The sequence below is a fragment of the Carassius gibelio genome, chromosome A6 (genome assembly GCF_023724105.1).
Source record: "Carassius gibelio isolate Cgi1373 ecotype wild population from Czech Republic chromosome A6, carGib1.2-hapl.c, whole genome shotgun sequence".
Lineage (NCBI taxonomy): Eukaryota > Metazoa > Chordata > Actinopteri > Cypriniformes > Cyprinidae > Carassius > Carassius gibelio.
In genome coordinates this window covers 20019958-20034419 of record NC_068376.1, presented here as the reverse complement: position 1 = coordinate 20034419, position 14462 = coordinate 20019958, and the positions used below count along the sequence as shown (strand labels likewise).

General features: G+C 36.1%; 1 protein-coding gene across 1 annotated transcript in view; it reads right to left on the bottom strand.

Annotated features, from left to right (window-relative positions):
- LOC128015645 (phosphatidylinositol 3-kinase regulatory subunit gamma) overlaps nt 1-14462 on the bottom strand; it is a 158700-nt gene that overhangs the window by 68063 nt on the left and 76175 nt on the right. The window contains exons 5-7 of the mRNA XM_052599675.1: nt 13600-13731; nt 8446-8647; nt 6295-6380 (exon numbers count right to left, since the gene is read on the bottom strand). Of these exons, the coding sequence (XP_052455635.1) occupies nt 6295-6380; nt 8446-8647; nt 13600-13731 (420 nt within the window). The remainder of the gene's footprint in view (nt 1-6294; nt 6381-8445; nt 8648-13599; nt 13732-14462) is intronic.

Here is a 14462-nt window from a genome sequence, read left to right as displayed (position 1 = left end):
AGATTGGAAAATGAAATTGACATTGACATTTTAGTGAAATATTTTATATTATAAATGGAGAAATGTTTTTGTTAAAAATGTTTTAAATCTTCATTGTAAAGTGTACAGATGTATTTACAAAACAAGAAATATTTGAACCTGTAACAGTATTCAAACATGTATTTATGTGTATTGTGAATAGCTTGTGATTTTTTTTTTTTTTTTGTAGATGGGAAAATGAAATTGACATATTGTGACATTTTAGTGAAATATTTTGTATCAAATGGAGAAATGTCCTGTTAAAAATGTTTGAAATTTTCATTGTAAACTGCAGAGATGTATTTTACAAAATAACCTGTAACAAAGTATTCAAATACAATGTATTTATGTGTATTGTTTCTCATATTAAATTGATTTTATTCAATAGAAAAATGGCCTTTAATAGTTCTTGAAGGAACATATTTGACACGGTTAAGGTACAAAAGGGCTTGTCACTGGGGTGGTACCTTAAAGGATCAAATTTGTACCTTAGATAAAGGTACAATATTGTACCAGTAAGTAAAAAAAAAAAAAGGTACATTTTGGTTTTCCATGGTACAAATCATGTCCTTAAAGGTACAAACTATAATGGTACAAATTTGTTACTTAACATTAAGGTACAATTTTGTACCAGTAAAAGGTACCGCCCCAGTGACAAGGGTTTGTACCTTCTTTGGTACAAAATTGTACCTTTTTTTCCGAGAGTGTAAGGTTTCCCAACTCATATACTGACCTGGGGTCAGTCACCATGTACACAATCAGAATGAAGCTTTTAGAAACAGACAAATCTTAGCTAACCCTGAGATAGCATGCTTCGCTGGTCATATCCATCCCTAACAACGTGTAATGTATTGATGGTTTTTGGGTCACTTTTTAATGGAAAGTCTCTCATTTCAAAACCACATATGTGAGCAGGCTAAGCTTGCAGCGAAAAATTCATGTGTGTGTATCCCAGATACAGTACATATAAAGTAGAACGACAGAAGGACTGTCAGGCCAAATTATTAGGATTAAAATCATCTGCTCATTTTAAAAAAAAGAAAAAGAAAAAAACCCTAGTGGTTGAGAAACCCTCATGAAACAGACCTTGAGGGAAACCTAAGGACCGCTAATGCACAGCTACCGATAACAAGACAAACATAAACAGTAACATAGCTGCGCCCTTGGCCGTGTCAGGAAGCATGGTTTAGGGTTCACATAAAGTGATGCTGAATAACTGCACACTGGGTATTGCAGTGCCAAAAGCATTCTCATTCAAATTATTTTTGTGAAATAAACATTTAAAAGAAAGTTTGGGCTACTTTGAACTTGCATTATTGTGCCATTTCAAATGAAGCATTGAATGCTCTGTATAAGTACAAATAACAGCTTATCCCAGTCAACATGCAGACATATAGTACCAGACACTAAATCCTCTTTTTTTTTTTTTTTTTTTTAAGTATAGCACTTAAAAGATCCCCAAATCAGATGCATTCTCGTCTGTGCTGGACAGTAAGGATTTTTATGTGCAGACGCTGTTCCATCATATTTAATGTGTGTAAAAGTACTGGGCAGATAGTAAATGAGTGTCCTGGTGTCATGCTTGTACTTTCCACACTGGCCATTTCATATCAAATATTTGTGTAAGATTACGTGGCAAATAGCCAGAGGAAATGATTCTGAATGTGGGTGTGTGTCTGCAGGGGTTTACATCGCTAAACTTTAGAAACCAGTTGTGAACCATGTTTGAAGACTTTAGCTAAATCTGACACAACCTCCCTTTGGGGACATTTGGGAATGTGCTCATTTTAAAAAGATTTTTTAAATTTTCTTTTATAAATATAGCATGTTTTTATTTTAATTTAAAAATAATGTTTTCTTTTGGATTTATTTGAACAGTAGGTTAAAATTAGCTTAAAATTAGTTAAAATTAGCTTTACATAAAAAAACAACAACAACAGTGTGTAAGTACGCGGATGATTTAATTATAACAAATTGTTTTTAATTGTTTTTGTAAAACTGTTTTTACAATGCAAACGTGCATGCAATCTAGAACAACGTCACACCTCAGTTGTGGCTAATTCTACTCCGGATCACCTTGTCAACAGAAGTAAAACTAGCTAAACAGCTTAAGATCGTCCACGTCATTTTAATCAGCGCTTGCAAGAGAAGGCAGGGGATCCTTTAAGGAAGATTAATGTGTTTTATAGTGCAACTGAGGCAACCTTAATAAGATTGCTATATCTTTAATGAAGAAATGGTGTAATCAGTGGGAGAAAGCCAGGGAACGAAAGAGAGAACGGGGGAAAGAGAGAGCTTCTGCTCTTCTTAAGCATTACAGCTCAGATGAATTAGTCCATGGCGCGTGAAGACAGCTTGGCACTATATCATGTAAAATATACAGGAAAAAAGCAATCCTAAGCATTCTAAGTATATTCATTATACCTCACCTCATGTACTCTCATGTTAACTTCCTACTCTCAAGGCTTCAGTGCTACAAATACCCATAATGACCAGGCTTGAGGCCTGTATGACTAAGCAGAATGCCAAATTTGAGCTTGTGCTTGCAAATGACCTTAGTTGGATGAAGACAGAGGAGGCTGTGGAACAAAGGCCACAGAGAGAGCAGCTCAAAGATTATTACATGGTACATTGAAGCATGTGATTGTGTGCAGCTGAGAGGCTGCGGAAGAAAGCACTGGTCATTCTCACTGGGTCATCTGGGACACCAGGTCAGCCAGTGGGGAATTCCATAAGGCTGCAACATCATGACCTCAGGAGAGAATGTATGCATGTGTGCTTGTGTATATATGGAGGTTAAAGTCAGTGCTTGAGGGCATGACCGAGAACAGCTTTGTGTGATGGGAAACAAAGGCTAGGAGGGACAGAGAAATATACATAGAGAGAGAGAGAGAGAGAGAGAGAGAGAGAGAGAGAGAGAGAGAGAGAGAGAGATAGATTGGACTTTTCAACGCAACAGAAATAAACACTCCCTCAGCCAAAGCAAAGATTTTTTTTTAAATGTGTCAGCTCTGCACATTGCTAAAAGAGAAAGAAAGAACTAGAAAGAGAAGGGTTGTGTTAAAACAAAAGAGAAAAGCAGCAGGCCATGGCCTTGAGATGATCTAGAGTTTGGATAGCTTGGTGGATCTGTTTCCAAAACCTAGCAAGCCGCCTCACTCCCTAATTCCTACATAGGCACCTGTTTTCTAAAGCAATTTAGCAGCAACATATTAATACAAAACTCTTTGAGATTTTACATGTGCTTGGTGTTAGAAAGCAAACAATATGATACCCCGCCATAAACATACACCGCATACGCTTGGTTAGAATAATCATTTTTTAAACACACTGATCTATCTTTTATTAATAAGTAATTATTTTATTAATAAGTAATTATTATTAATATCTTTTATTTAATTAATAAGGTATTAAAATGACAAAATATTTATATTTCAAATACATGTTGCTCATTTGAAATTTCTATCAGCAAATCAGCATTTAAGAATGAAACTTCATTAAGTTTAAATAAGTTTACATTTCAATACAATTTCAAAATACTACAGAATTTACTGCATTTTGTAACTGCATAATTGCAGCTTTAGTCTGTGAGCATGAACAGAAATGTACACGATGCTTTACAATGCTCACTAGCTTTTGAAACAGAGCAAATATGACTCCTATATAAGTAAAAAAATACTCAGGGTAAAAATGACTGTTTCTCCATAATGTAGAAGAACAGAAGTCTCTGACTGTGACAGAAACACCATAAGAGTGGCTGTGACCTTTGCTAAACTGTATTTGTCATACCCTTCTCCTTGCTTACATGTATTTGCCCACTTTCCTTTTTGTTTCCTCTCTCACTTTCTCTCTAGAGCCCATGCTAACAGCCACAGTGAATCCATCAGCATTTGACAAGTGCAGTCATCCAAGAGAGAGCGAGCCGGACGTGGCCCCCAAAAGATTGCTCTTTAAACGCAATGTTTTGCCAACAAACTTTACCAAGCTGGAACATATAAGGACCAAACTAGAGAGCTGGAGGCACAGGAGTGGTCAGTTGTTTGCTAAAGCACTCTAAGTACATTACTGGCTGCCTCCGATAAAGGAAGTCATACATAAACTGATGGGTTATGATGCGAATGGATGCGTTCTAACCTATTTTTGGCTATAGTTATTTTGTTTTTTGTATAAATCACGTTTTGGTTTGTGAGGTGGTTCACTCTGCTCGCATGCCAATCTAGCCTTTAGTCAAAGAGATGATGAAACCACTAGGAAGGAGAGCCTGCACTCACAGTCTCTGCAGATTCTGAGTTATTTTATCCACACAAATTCACAATGCTCGAGGACTAGTAGTACTGTGCATGTAAAATATGCAAGTGGAATAGAACTTTTCTATTGCTTCAAATGTTTATATATATAAACTGAAAGTTAGTACTGCTGTTCAAAAAGTGCAAATAAGATTTTATTTTGAAAGAAATTAATAAGTTGAATCAAGGATGCAATAAATTGATCAAAAGTGAAAGTAAATGTTAAAAAAAGTTTTCAATGTAAAAAAAAAAAAGCTGTTCTTTTTCTGTTCATCAGATAATCTTGAAAAATATGTATCACAGTTTTCACAAAAAATATTAAGCAGCAAAAGTTGTATGAACATGTATGAATAATAAGAATAAATAAATGCAAAATAAATGTAGCGTTGGCGAGTATAAGGCATTTCTTTCATAAACATTCAAAAATCTTATCAACCTCAAACTTTTAAACACTAGTGTATATGACAGCCAGTCGAATTAGATCACTGAATATAGTTTAGGGGTAAACCATGTTAGTTTTAAGTAAGGCTCAAGCTTGCCACAGATATATTTACCTCTAGTCTTGCTTTGGGGCTAAGGTTATGACCCCACAGAAGCAAGCGAAGGTCACACCAGGCCCCATAAATCTATGTATGTGTCCATGGGTGGTGCATTTATTAGCTCTAAGTTATAGTCTACCTCCCCCCAAACTGAGCCTATGTGTCACAGACTGTGTTGACCAACGTTTCCAATTACATTTTCAAATGAATTTTGACAATCTTAAGTAATCACTGAATTCTATCTTCTATGAGTTCTATGAGTGTCAGGGAAATTGGGTACAAACAATAATATGCTACATTACATTGTGAATTAAAGTATTTGTCAGATTTGTTGTCAACCCATATGTTTAGCCATGCTTGCTGGTTTACAAATCCAAAAAGGCTGTACTGCAAATTCTGAAATAAATGTACAATCATTCATAATTACTCAGGTTTGATAAAAAAAAGGGGGTTGCTTAACGGTATCAAAATGGAAATCATAAATCCTCCACTGTATTGTTTTGTGCTGAACTGATATAATTCACATTTAATGCACTTTATGACAAAAAGCTGAGGCTAATGTTAACCTCCTAGGACTGTCTGGGACTCCAGACTATCTGCCGACATCTAATAGGCCTATATTAATTTATATTATGTTGCAGGAAGTTCAATGACTGAAACTCAATATTTGGATTCTTGGATTCAATGTTTGGACTGCCAATCCAGAAGATCCAAAACAACAAAGTTTCATCAAGTCTGAGTGGAGTAAAAAAGCTGCATCAATGCAAGTACCTAATAGATACAAGTATCGTGAACTATTACTCATTATTCTAGCCCTCACAAGCTTGCCATGAACACTTACTAAGTACTCATCAACCAATCACGTTTCTCAATCTCTCTTCCTTACACACATTTAGGCCTACATCCACAGAAGACACTACTTTCACATCTACTTCCAGACATTTCCACCCTCAAAGACATAGAAGCATGACTTATTTGGACAAAATCTACCAGAAAAAAACATCTAAAACTAGCCTAGGCTCATTGGCTGGTCATAGCTGGTCAGCAGGCTGGTTTTAGAGGGGTTTTGGCTACTCCTTTAGCTGGTCAGAACGGTCTTACTTGGGAGGCTGGGAGACCAGTTGAAACAAATAGCTAAAACCAGCTTGACCGGGCTGGGAAACCAGCTAAAACCAGCTAAGACCAGCCAACCACATTAGGTTGGTTTAAGCTGTTTTTTTTTTTTTTTTTAAACACTGTTCTTGATAATTACCAAGTTAGCTATCCAAATAAAAACACACTGGATTCTCAAAAACTAAAGCCTGGGGTGATGCAATAAGCTTACAATCACATAGTCCAAAAGAAAGTTTTTACAAATATACTGTACAATGTATACAAATAAAAGATCATCCAAGAAGACAAATCTATACTCAAGAAGATTAAGAAAATGAGAACCCCATTTGATGTCTTACCTGGAGCAGCTTGTATCTCCATTAGGCCTCCAACCATGATAAGTGCCTCGAGAATTTTCACATGATGTTCTGGGTTTACATCCGCACTGGAGAGAGAGAGACATTTTAACATTAAGTATATACAGTAGTCACACCATGGTGAAAAGTGACGTTGAACCTAAACAAACTGCAAGTCATGAAACATGGAAAGTTTAGACAAAAAAATTAAAATGAGAAACTAACATTCACACACACGCACGCACATGCGCACACGCACACACACACACACACAAACACACACAACAGCAATCCAGTTGGTCATACTCTATCACACACATAGGTCATGGACGTCTTGGGTTGCAGAGGCTGATCCACAGGTGAACTGAATGCTTGTTTACGGTCAACACTTTTTAGAGGCAAATGTTCATTAGTTTATGCATTCAGCTGTAATTCAGGTCCTGTGATGCCTCAATGACCTCAGGTAGTGAGTGAAGCTGATGAAGAACCAGAAATGTCTGTTTGAGGCACAATGCATTCTCTCTCCCTCCTTGCCCTCTCTCTCTTTCTCGCTCTCTGCCTGAACTGCCCCACAGCCATAAGACAATTGACAGGCTGCTAAGAGCAGGGAAAGTCCCACAGGAGTCTCTTGGCAGAGGTAAAGGAAAGCAGCTCACAATCGAACAAGAGTGAGGTGACTTAATGGACTACAATGTGCTGACTGAGTTAGTAGTGACTCACTTGCACACTACTCTTTATTATGTGCACTAAAGTCCTTCATTCAGGAGGGCACTTTATAGAGGGTGTGATGTCATCATCTATTTAACTTTGATGAGATACACATCTCTAAAATTCCAAACTAGCTAAAAAGTACCATGGTACATATTATGTGGACACTGATTATTAAAATGGAAAATAAATAAATGAAATACTTAATAAATATTTATGTATTATTAACCTGTGGGTAAAACAAAGTTTGCCTTTACATGGCATGCCACTACAATCTCTTTTCCACAGTTTCCAAGAACCACGGGGATCACAATAAGGATTCATTTAACCTGTGGCATAAGGAAAGTTTGTAAAAAATCTATTCCATATTTAATAAAGGTGCCACAACAATATGATCATGGAGTATAGTCTGATACAGAGGTCTGGTACATAATAATAGTCAGGTTACATAAATAGTAACATTCACTCCTGGTATTATAACATAGTGCAACACGTTTTAATAAGCATTCCCATCTGTTGTATGTTATGTGCTGTTCCTCTCAAGAGATTATACTGTGGGCTGAGGGACAGATCAGGAATAACAGCTCCCTCATCTCTTTTCTCCACTTTAATTAAACTAGGGAAATAAAGATAGGCTACGACATATGTTCAACTGAGCTTTCTGCTGAAACAAAGAACATGCACTTTTACTCAGACCCAAGTTATAGGTATTTATTTTGTCATATAATTTGCCACAATTAAGGTATCTTACACAAATAAATGTTATTTTATTCTGCACATACACTGAAAAAATTTACCTTAAAGAAATGTAATTCACAAATAATTACAAAGAAATGTCAAGTAACAAATTGAATGAAAGATAAAATATAGAAAATTAGAAAGACGTATAGTAAAATAGTATTTTCTTGTAAAATGTACTTCTTTTTTATTTTTATTTACAACTTTGATAAAAAAAAATTACAGTGCACACTATTTTTTTTTTTTTAACAAGGATGCATTAAATTGAAAACTGACTTTAAAAAAAAAGAGAAATTTACATGGTTACAAAAAATTCCTATTTCATATAAATACAGTTCTTTTGAAAATTCTACTTTTCTTAGAATCCTTGAAAAATGTTTCAAGTTTCCACAAAAATTTGAGCTGCACAACCATTTTCATTAATAATAATATCTCATTTAACTCTGAAAACTGGATTTATAGAGATACTGAAAATAAAGTTTTGCCAAAGGAAAAAATTACATTTTAAAATATATTAAAATAGAAAAAAATTGTTTTAATTTGTAGCTTTATTTCACAATGTTACTGTTTTAATTCATTTTTGATGTAGGCTTGGTGAGTTTAAGAAACTTCAAAAACATCTTTCTGACCACAAACTTTTAAATGGAACTAATCTTGAAGACTTTTATGACTTTAGATTTCATTTCACAAGAAGTTATTTTACAGTACCTGAAGTGGTTGTTTTTAAAGATGGCCTCGCTGTAGGCCAGAGCCAGAAGCCTGGGGCTTGCCTGAGCTGCTCCCCCACTTTTGGCCACCTTACTCAGGTGTCGGGTCAGATGAACCAGGAGCTGGTGGTTTGCCTGAGGGACACTGGGAGAGTCAAGTATTCTTTTCAGCTGCTGTCCACACTCCTCTATGCTTTGGGTTTCTTAAAGATAAAGAGAGAGAGAGAGAGAGAGAGAGAGAGACTATGTTATAAAGGGAATCAAATTGAGCTTATTACACCAAAAAAAAAACACACACAGCTCAAAGCCCTGATTGAATATCTTGATCTATGATGGGAAATGGAATCAGAAACAAAATCATTTACGTACAAAAATAAATTGGACACAAGCACTTCTACTATTATATATGGAAATATATGTGATTTAAACGAATTCTAAATAGAATACACTGATACTTTTAAATGGTTGTCAATGGATAAGATGCATTTAGCAGCTAGATAATGTAGTACCACATCTACCAGCAGGGGATAACAAGCTAAACATCCAACCTGTGGTTCTAATAAAATAGGTGTAACTCATCTGAACTCAGACAGGACCATTGAACATTGGGGCACATTACAAAACCCATGACCTGGTACTGAAAGGTAAGCTCAGCAGGAGTTAAAGTGCTAGCCTAACATTGCCCTCGAGTCCATTGTCTATGAGCACCCACAAGGACAATGCAGTTATTGCAACAGCTTCCGACATAGTGATGAGCTCCTTTGAGATGAGGTTTCCCACAGCAAAAGACCAACATCTGTGATTCAGGCTTATTGGAGCTAAAGTTTACCCTGGTGACACAGCTAAGATATGAGCATTTCATCCCTAAGTCCCTTACACACAATGGATATTTGTCTTCATCAGCCAAAGGAACACAGATACAGTCTGGATATCAATACTAAATATCATCCAGTCTGGAAAGTACAGAACATGGGGGGGGGGGGGGGGGGGTTCTTTAGGAATTCAATGCTGATACCGCTGTTTATTCACAATGTATGCCTTGTAATAACTCTAGACACCATCATTTGACGAATAACTGCTACACAAAATCCTTTTCCACATGCAATCTTCAAGGATTTCAAAAATGAAGGAATTTAATTCATAGAGACATACAATGTCGACAAATTATGATTGTACACTAAAAAACACACACAGATGTTTGTTTTTGTGAAAAGTGGGGACATCCCATAGGCGTAATGCTTTTTATACTGTAGAAACTGTATATTCTATGGTCCTACACCTAAGCCTCACAGGAAACTGTGCATTTTTACTTTCCCAAAAAAAACTCATTCTGTATTATTTATAAGCATTTTGAAAAATGGGGACATGGGTTATGTCCTCATAAGTCACCCTCTCCTTGTAATACCTGTGTCATACCCATGTCATTATACAGAGTTGTGTCCTGATATGTCACAAAAACAAGAGCACACACACACACACACACACACACACATATATATAATAAATGTATTATAATATATGTTAAAATACATGCATGAATTTAATTCATTGAAATATAGTGCATGCAAAGTTGGCAATTATTTTATGCAAAAACAATATATTATTCACATTAAATATATAATAAATGTATTATGTAATACATAATATTACAGTATATGTAAAAAAAAAACACACACACAAATTAAGGCCTTAAAAAAAAAATATATATATATATATATATATATAAAATAATATATATATATATATATATATATATATATATATATATTTATATTTATATATAAATAATATTTATGAGATCTCAAACATGCTAAATTGTGACTGTAAGCCAAATGTAGACATTATATTATATTATATTATGTTTTTGTGTTGGTGGTTTAAAATAAATAAAATGTCATGCTACAAATCACAGTATTAACATACATTTCTTTTATAGTAAGTTTTCTTCATCCTTTGAGAAAACGTTTAACATATCTTCTCATTTCCCTTTCATTTTTGTTCATTTTAATGTTTCTAAATGAGTCATATTTCTTGTCAGTGATGTCAACTTGCAGACAGGCTATTCCTGCAATACACTCAGTAAATCTTACCTCTCACAACAACTTTCAATGTAAGTAAAGATTACCGCCTAAAAGCTGCTCTTACAGCCCCCAACAAACACATTCCCTGCCAACCACATTTTCTGCATGAATTATGAGTATGAACAAAGCCATTGAGGTGTTGGCTGGTTAAGGCACTTCTCCCATAGTGCTTATAGAAGATAAGTGCTAATAGGTCAAAGGTTATGAGCAGTGGGTGGGAGGGTGTCGAATGATGAATGTCTGAAAGTCTGCCGATCAGAAAATGGGTCAGAACTTTGACCTTGGCCTGAGACTCATTGACCATTGATAGAAGAGGGTTTCTATCTACTCAAGTAAAAGCAAGTTCTATGCATACACTCAATAATACATGCACAGACACACACAGACACCCATGCCCCAGTCTGGAGCCGGACAGTCCCACCAACTGCAGCCTCCTGGAGATTACTGATAGAGACTGACCCCTGTTCAATAAAGGCCAGAGTCATGGGCTGCAGGCCATGGCTGGGAACTTGGCCGAGTCCATCTGGACACAGCAAGACACAACCGGGGGAAGGGGAGCCCTAAAGACAGCAATCGCATTCCTGGAAAAGGGCATACTGGCTCCTGGCCAGCCAGATGGGCACCGGTGCTCGAGGCATGAGAGTTACCACTGAGTAATGCTCTTAAAATAAGACGTAGACAATGGGATTCAACTTCTCCCAGAAAAAGGACTTAATGCACTTTTCTTCTACTTAATAGAACTGTTATGGGTTAGGCAGCAAAAATGATTTGTAAAATTAATTTGTGTTAGATTAAAGCTTGAAATGAATTAGATTTTTATATCCTGCATCATAATACTCCTCATACATCAATATAACTCCAGGAGTTTTAGATAATATGATATATCTAAAAAAAAAAATGGAATAGTTTCAATTTATGTGTTGATTAAATTAAGCATTTCAAACAAAATGATGCTTGATTCCACAGTTTAATGGATTTTATCCAGGCAAGAGGGAGGTAGAGTCTGGCATTGTTAAGGGCACCACATGACAAAGGGACTTTCCAGGAAAGCTTATTTGCCATAATAGCCCATTGATTCTTTGAACGGTTTGTGCACAAATGCTGGATATGCCATATGGCAAATCCTGTAGTGACTTTGCACTTGAAGACTCATTGGCACAATTCAAAATGTTATAACCCCAAGTACATTATAGTGAGTCATTGCCTTGATTTCTGTTCACTGCTTCACAAAACTAATATAAGTTCCATTCTTTGAAGATGTAATATTAATTTAAGTACATTAACTTACATATTAGAGCCAGCAGAACTGAAGATGGAAAATGTAATTATTAGGAATAAGACAATCTAAGACAATCCCACTCTATGAGACCTACCATGCAAATCAGTCAGTACAATGAATAAATACAGATAACAGACTGAAGGTATAAACAATAAACAAATAGGTTTAGTCAAAAAGAAGATCACTCCTTGAATGCAAGGAAAGCCGCAGAGCAAATGTGTGAGCTAGTTTCAGTCCGGCGCTGCATTTTCCCATCCAGCGTCACGTCATTTAATTAGCAAATGCATTCGCGCCCATGGGCGTGCTGGTCTAAAAAAGAGTTGTGTTCAGGCGCATTGCTGGCCCAATGCTGTTTTAAGTAGCTGAAAATAGACTGCGCCATAGACCAACTCAAACCTGGTCTAAAGTCTGGAGCAATGTTTTTTCTGTGTTATTTAAAAAGCGTGTTAGTAAAGGCGGGTCCACAACACGTTTACACGCTATATATTAAACACAGGGACACACAGCAGCACACAAACATGCCAAATATTAAAAATTAAAGGATTGATTTAATTTGCAATATAATTTTTTGTAGGTTAATTTTATATATAAATCAAATTCCAATTTCCGCCGTGTAAATAGCAAATATGTCATGGCACGAGCGCAACTGACTCTTAAAGGGAATGGAAGATGAGACTCTAATTGGTTTATTACACGTTACGCCCAAAAAACACCCATTACTCATTAAGAGAATAGGCCGGGCGTGCCAACTGTTTTTCGGTCGTTAAAATAGCAAAGTGGATTTGGACATGCCTGAGTGCACCTGTGCCATGCCCTTTACATTTTGCGTTTAGATCGTTAAAATAGGGCCCCTAAACTGCCGATATTTATCTTAGTATGTATTTTTGTCATTTTCAATAAAAATTCCTAAATGCCTGCAAAACAATATACATTTAGCTGAGATTTGAAAATTATATATATATTACATAGAAGGTTAATGCCTAAAACATAAAAAAACCTATAGAAAATACTTTTTTTTTAAGAAATATTCTCAGAAAAACGCACCTTTTTTGCATCTTAAGCAAAGTTTAGATATTTTAAAGAGGAAAATTAGCATTTTTAGCATTTGTATATCCTTAAATACTATTCAACCATTATATTTAAAGATAAAAAATTTGTCTCAAGGCCTCAAGAATTTTCAGGCATCAGAAACATGATGCGGCAATACTCAGTGTGGATGCTTACATAATTTAGTTTGTCCTTACAAAGTCAGACAACAAGCAACCAGGCATCTCTAAAAGATGGGGCAGACTCCGTGTATGCTTGCTTCATTTTCAGTGGGTGTAATGCAGAGCTAGGTCAGAGAGAGAGATGGTGTGAACCTACCCTTCGGCATAGTAGCGCCCCCACTAATATACACACACACACACACACACACACACACACACTCTCTCTCTCTCTCTCTCTGCCTCTTTCTATAACACTACTTTCGTTCTTGGCCTTTGTCAGGCCTCTTCTGTAAACTGACCATTATGTCGAAGAGAATAAACATAATCACCCATTTTAGCTGTGCATTTTAAGCTTGGAGAATTTAAACACTTAAATTCTGACATCATTTACCCACTCACATGTAGTTTCAAGCCTTTATAACTTGTTTGAAGAAGTGTTCTGGATGATAATATTAAAGAATGGAGACTGAGGCTTTCAAGTGCCAAAAATGAGTAAAAAAGCTTCAAAAAGCATTTTTTTTTTCGTAATATAACATAAAATGATGGTCTTTGAGTGTTTTTGTGCTGGTCTCCAGCAGACAGCTTACCTTGAGCAGTGTAGACCAGCTCGCTGTACACTACAGCTGGTATGAGCAGGCAGGGCAAGTCCTGAATGTAACTCTTAAGTGTACCAGCCAATGTGGACAATTCATATTGCTCAAAGTCCACTGCTGCTGGGTCTGAGAGAGAGAGAGAGAGAGAGAGAGAGAGATAGAGGGGGGGGAGAGAGTGAGAGAGGGGGGGAGAGAGTGAGAGAGGGGAGAGAGTATGGTTAATTATAGGCATCCAGAGTGCTCTCTACATTATTTACCCGTCCAAACCATGTGCCCTTGGCAAAACCCTAACAATTCACCTATAGTGGTGGTCAGATCCCCTGACCATTCCTGCACTCTCTGGGGACAATGATCCAGTCACAAGCTTAACAAAGAGAGTACATTTAAGTGGAAGTCTCCCAGTCAATAACTCAAAGCCTCAGATAATGGCAGCTTGGAAGACTGCAATTATACAGTAGTAATTTTAAAAGGCCCTTCATTGTGCTAAAATTATAATGGCATATTGATGTATTGGAAAAGTGTAAAAGGCGCTGACAGAGCTCTCACATATTTCAGATCAGAGCTTTTTCATTTATAGTTTGGGTAAAATTGCAGATTTATAAATATGTTCTTACTGTACAATCCACATTGTCTGCAAGATGTTGCACAGTGAAAACATGTTTTTATAAGTGAATAATGTAGGAAAAATATATATACAAATAAAGGAAATAAATGGGTAGTCTAGGTAAAGTACAGGATTTTAACAGAAAAAGCCCTAAGTGGAAGAAAAAAATGAAATAAAAATAAACGGCTACATATCCAGCTACAAGATTATGATTTTCCTTAGTTTTACTTATTTAAATGATCTTTCTGTTCTC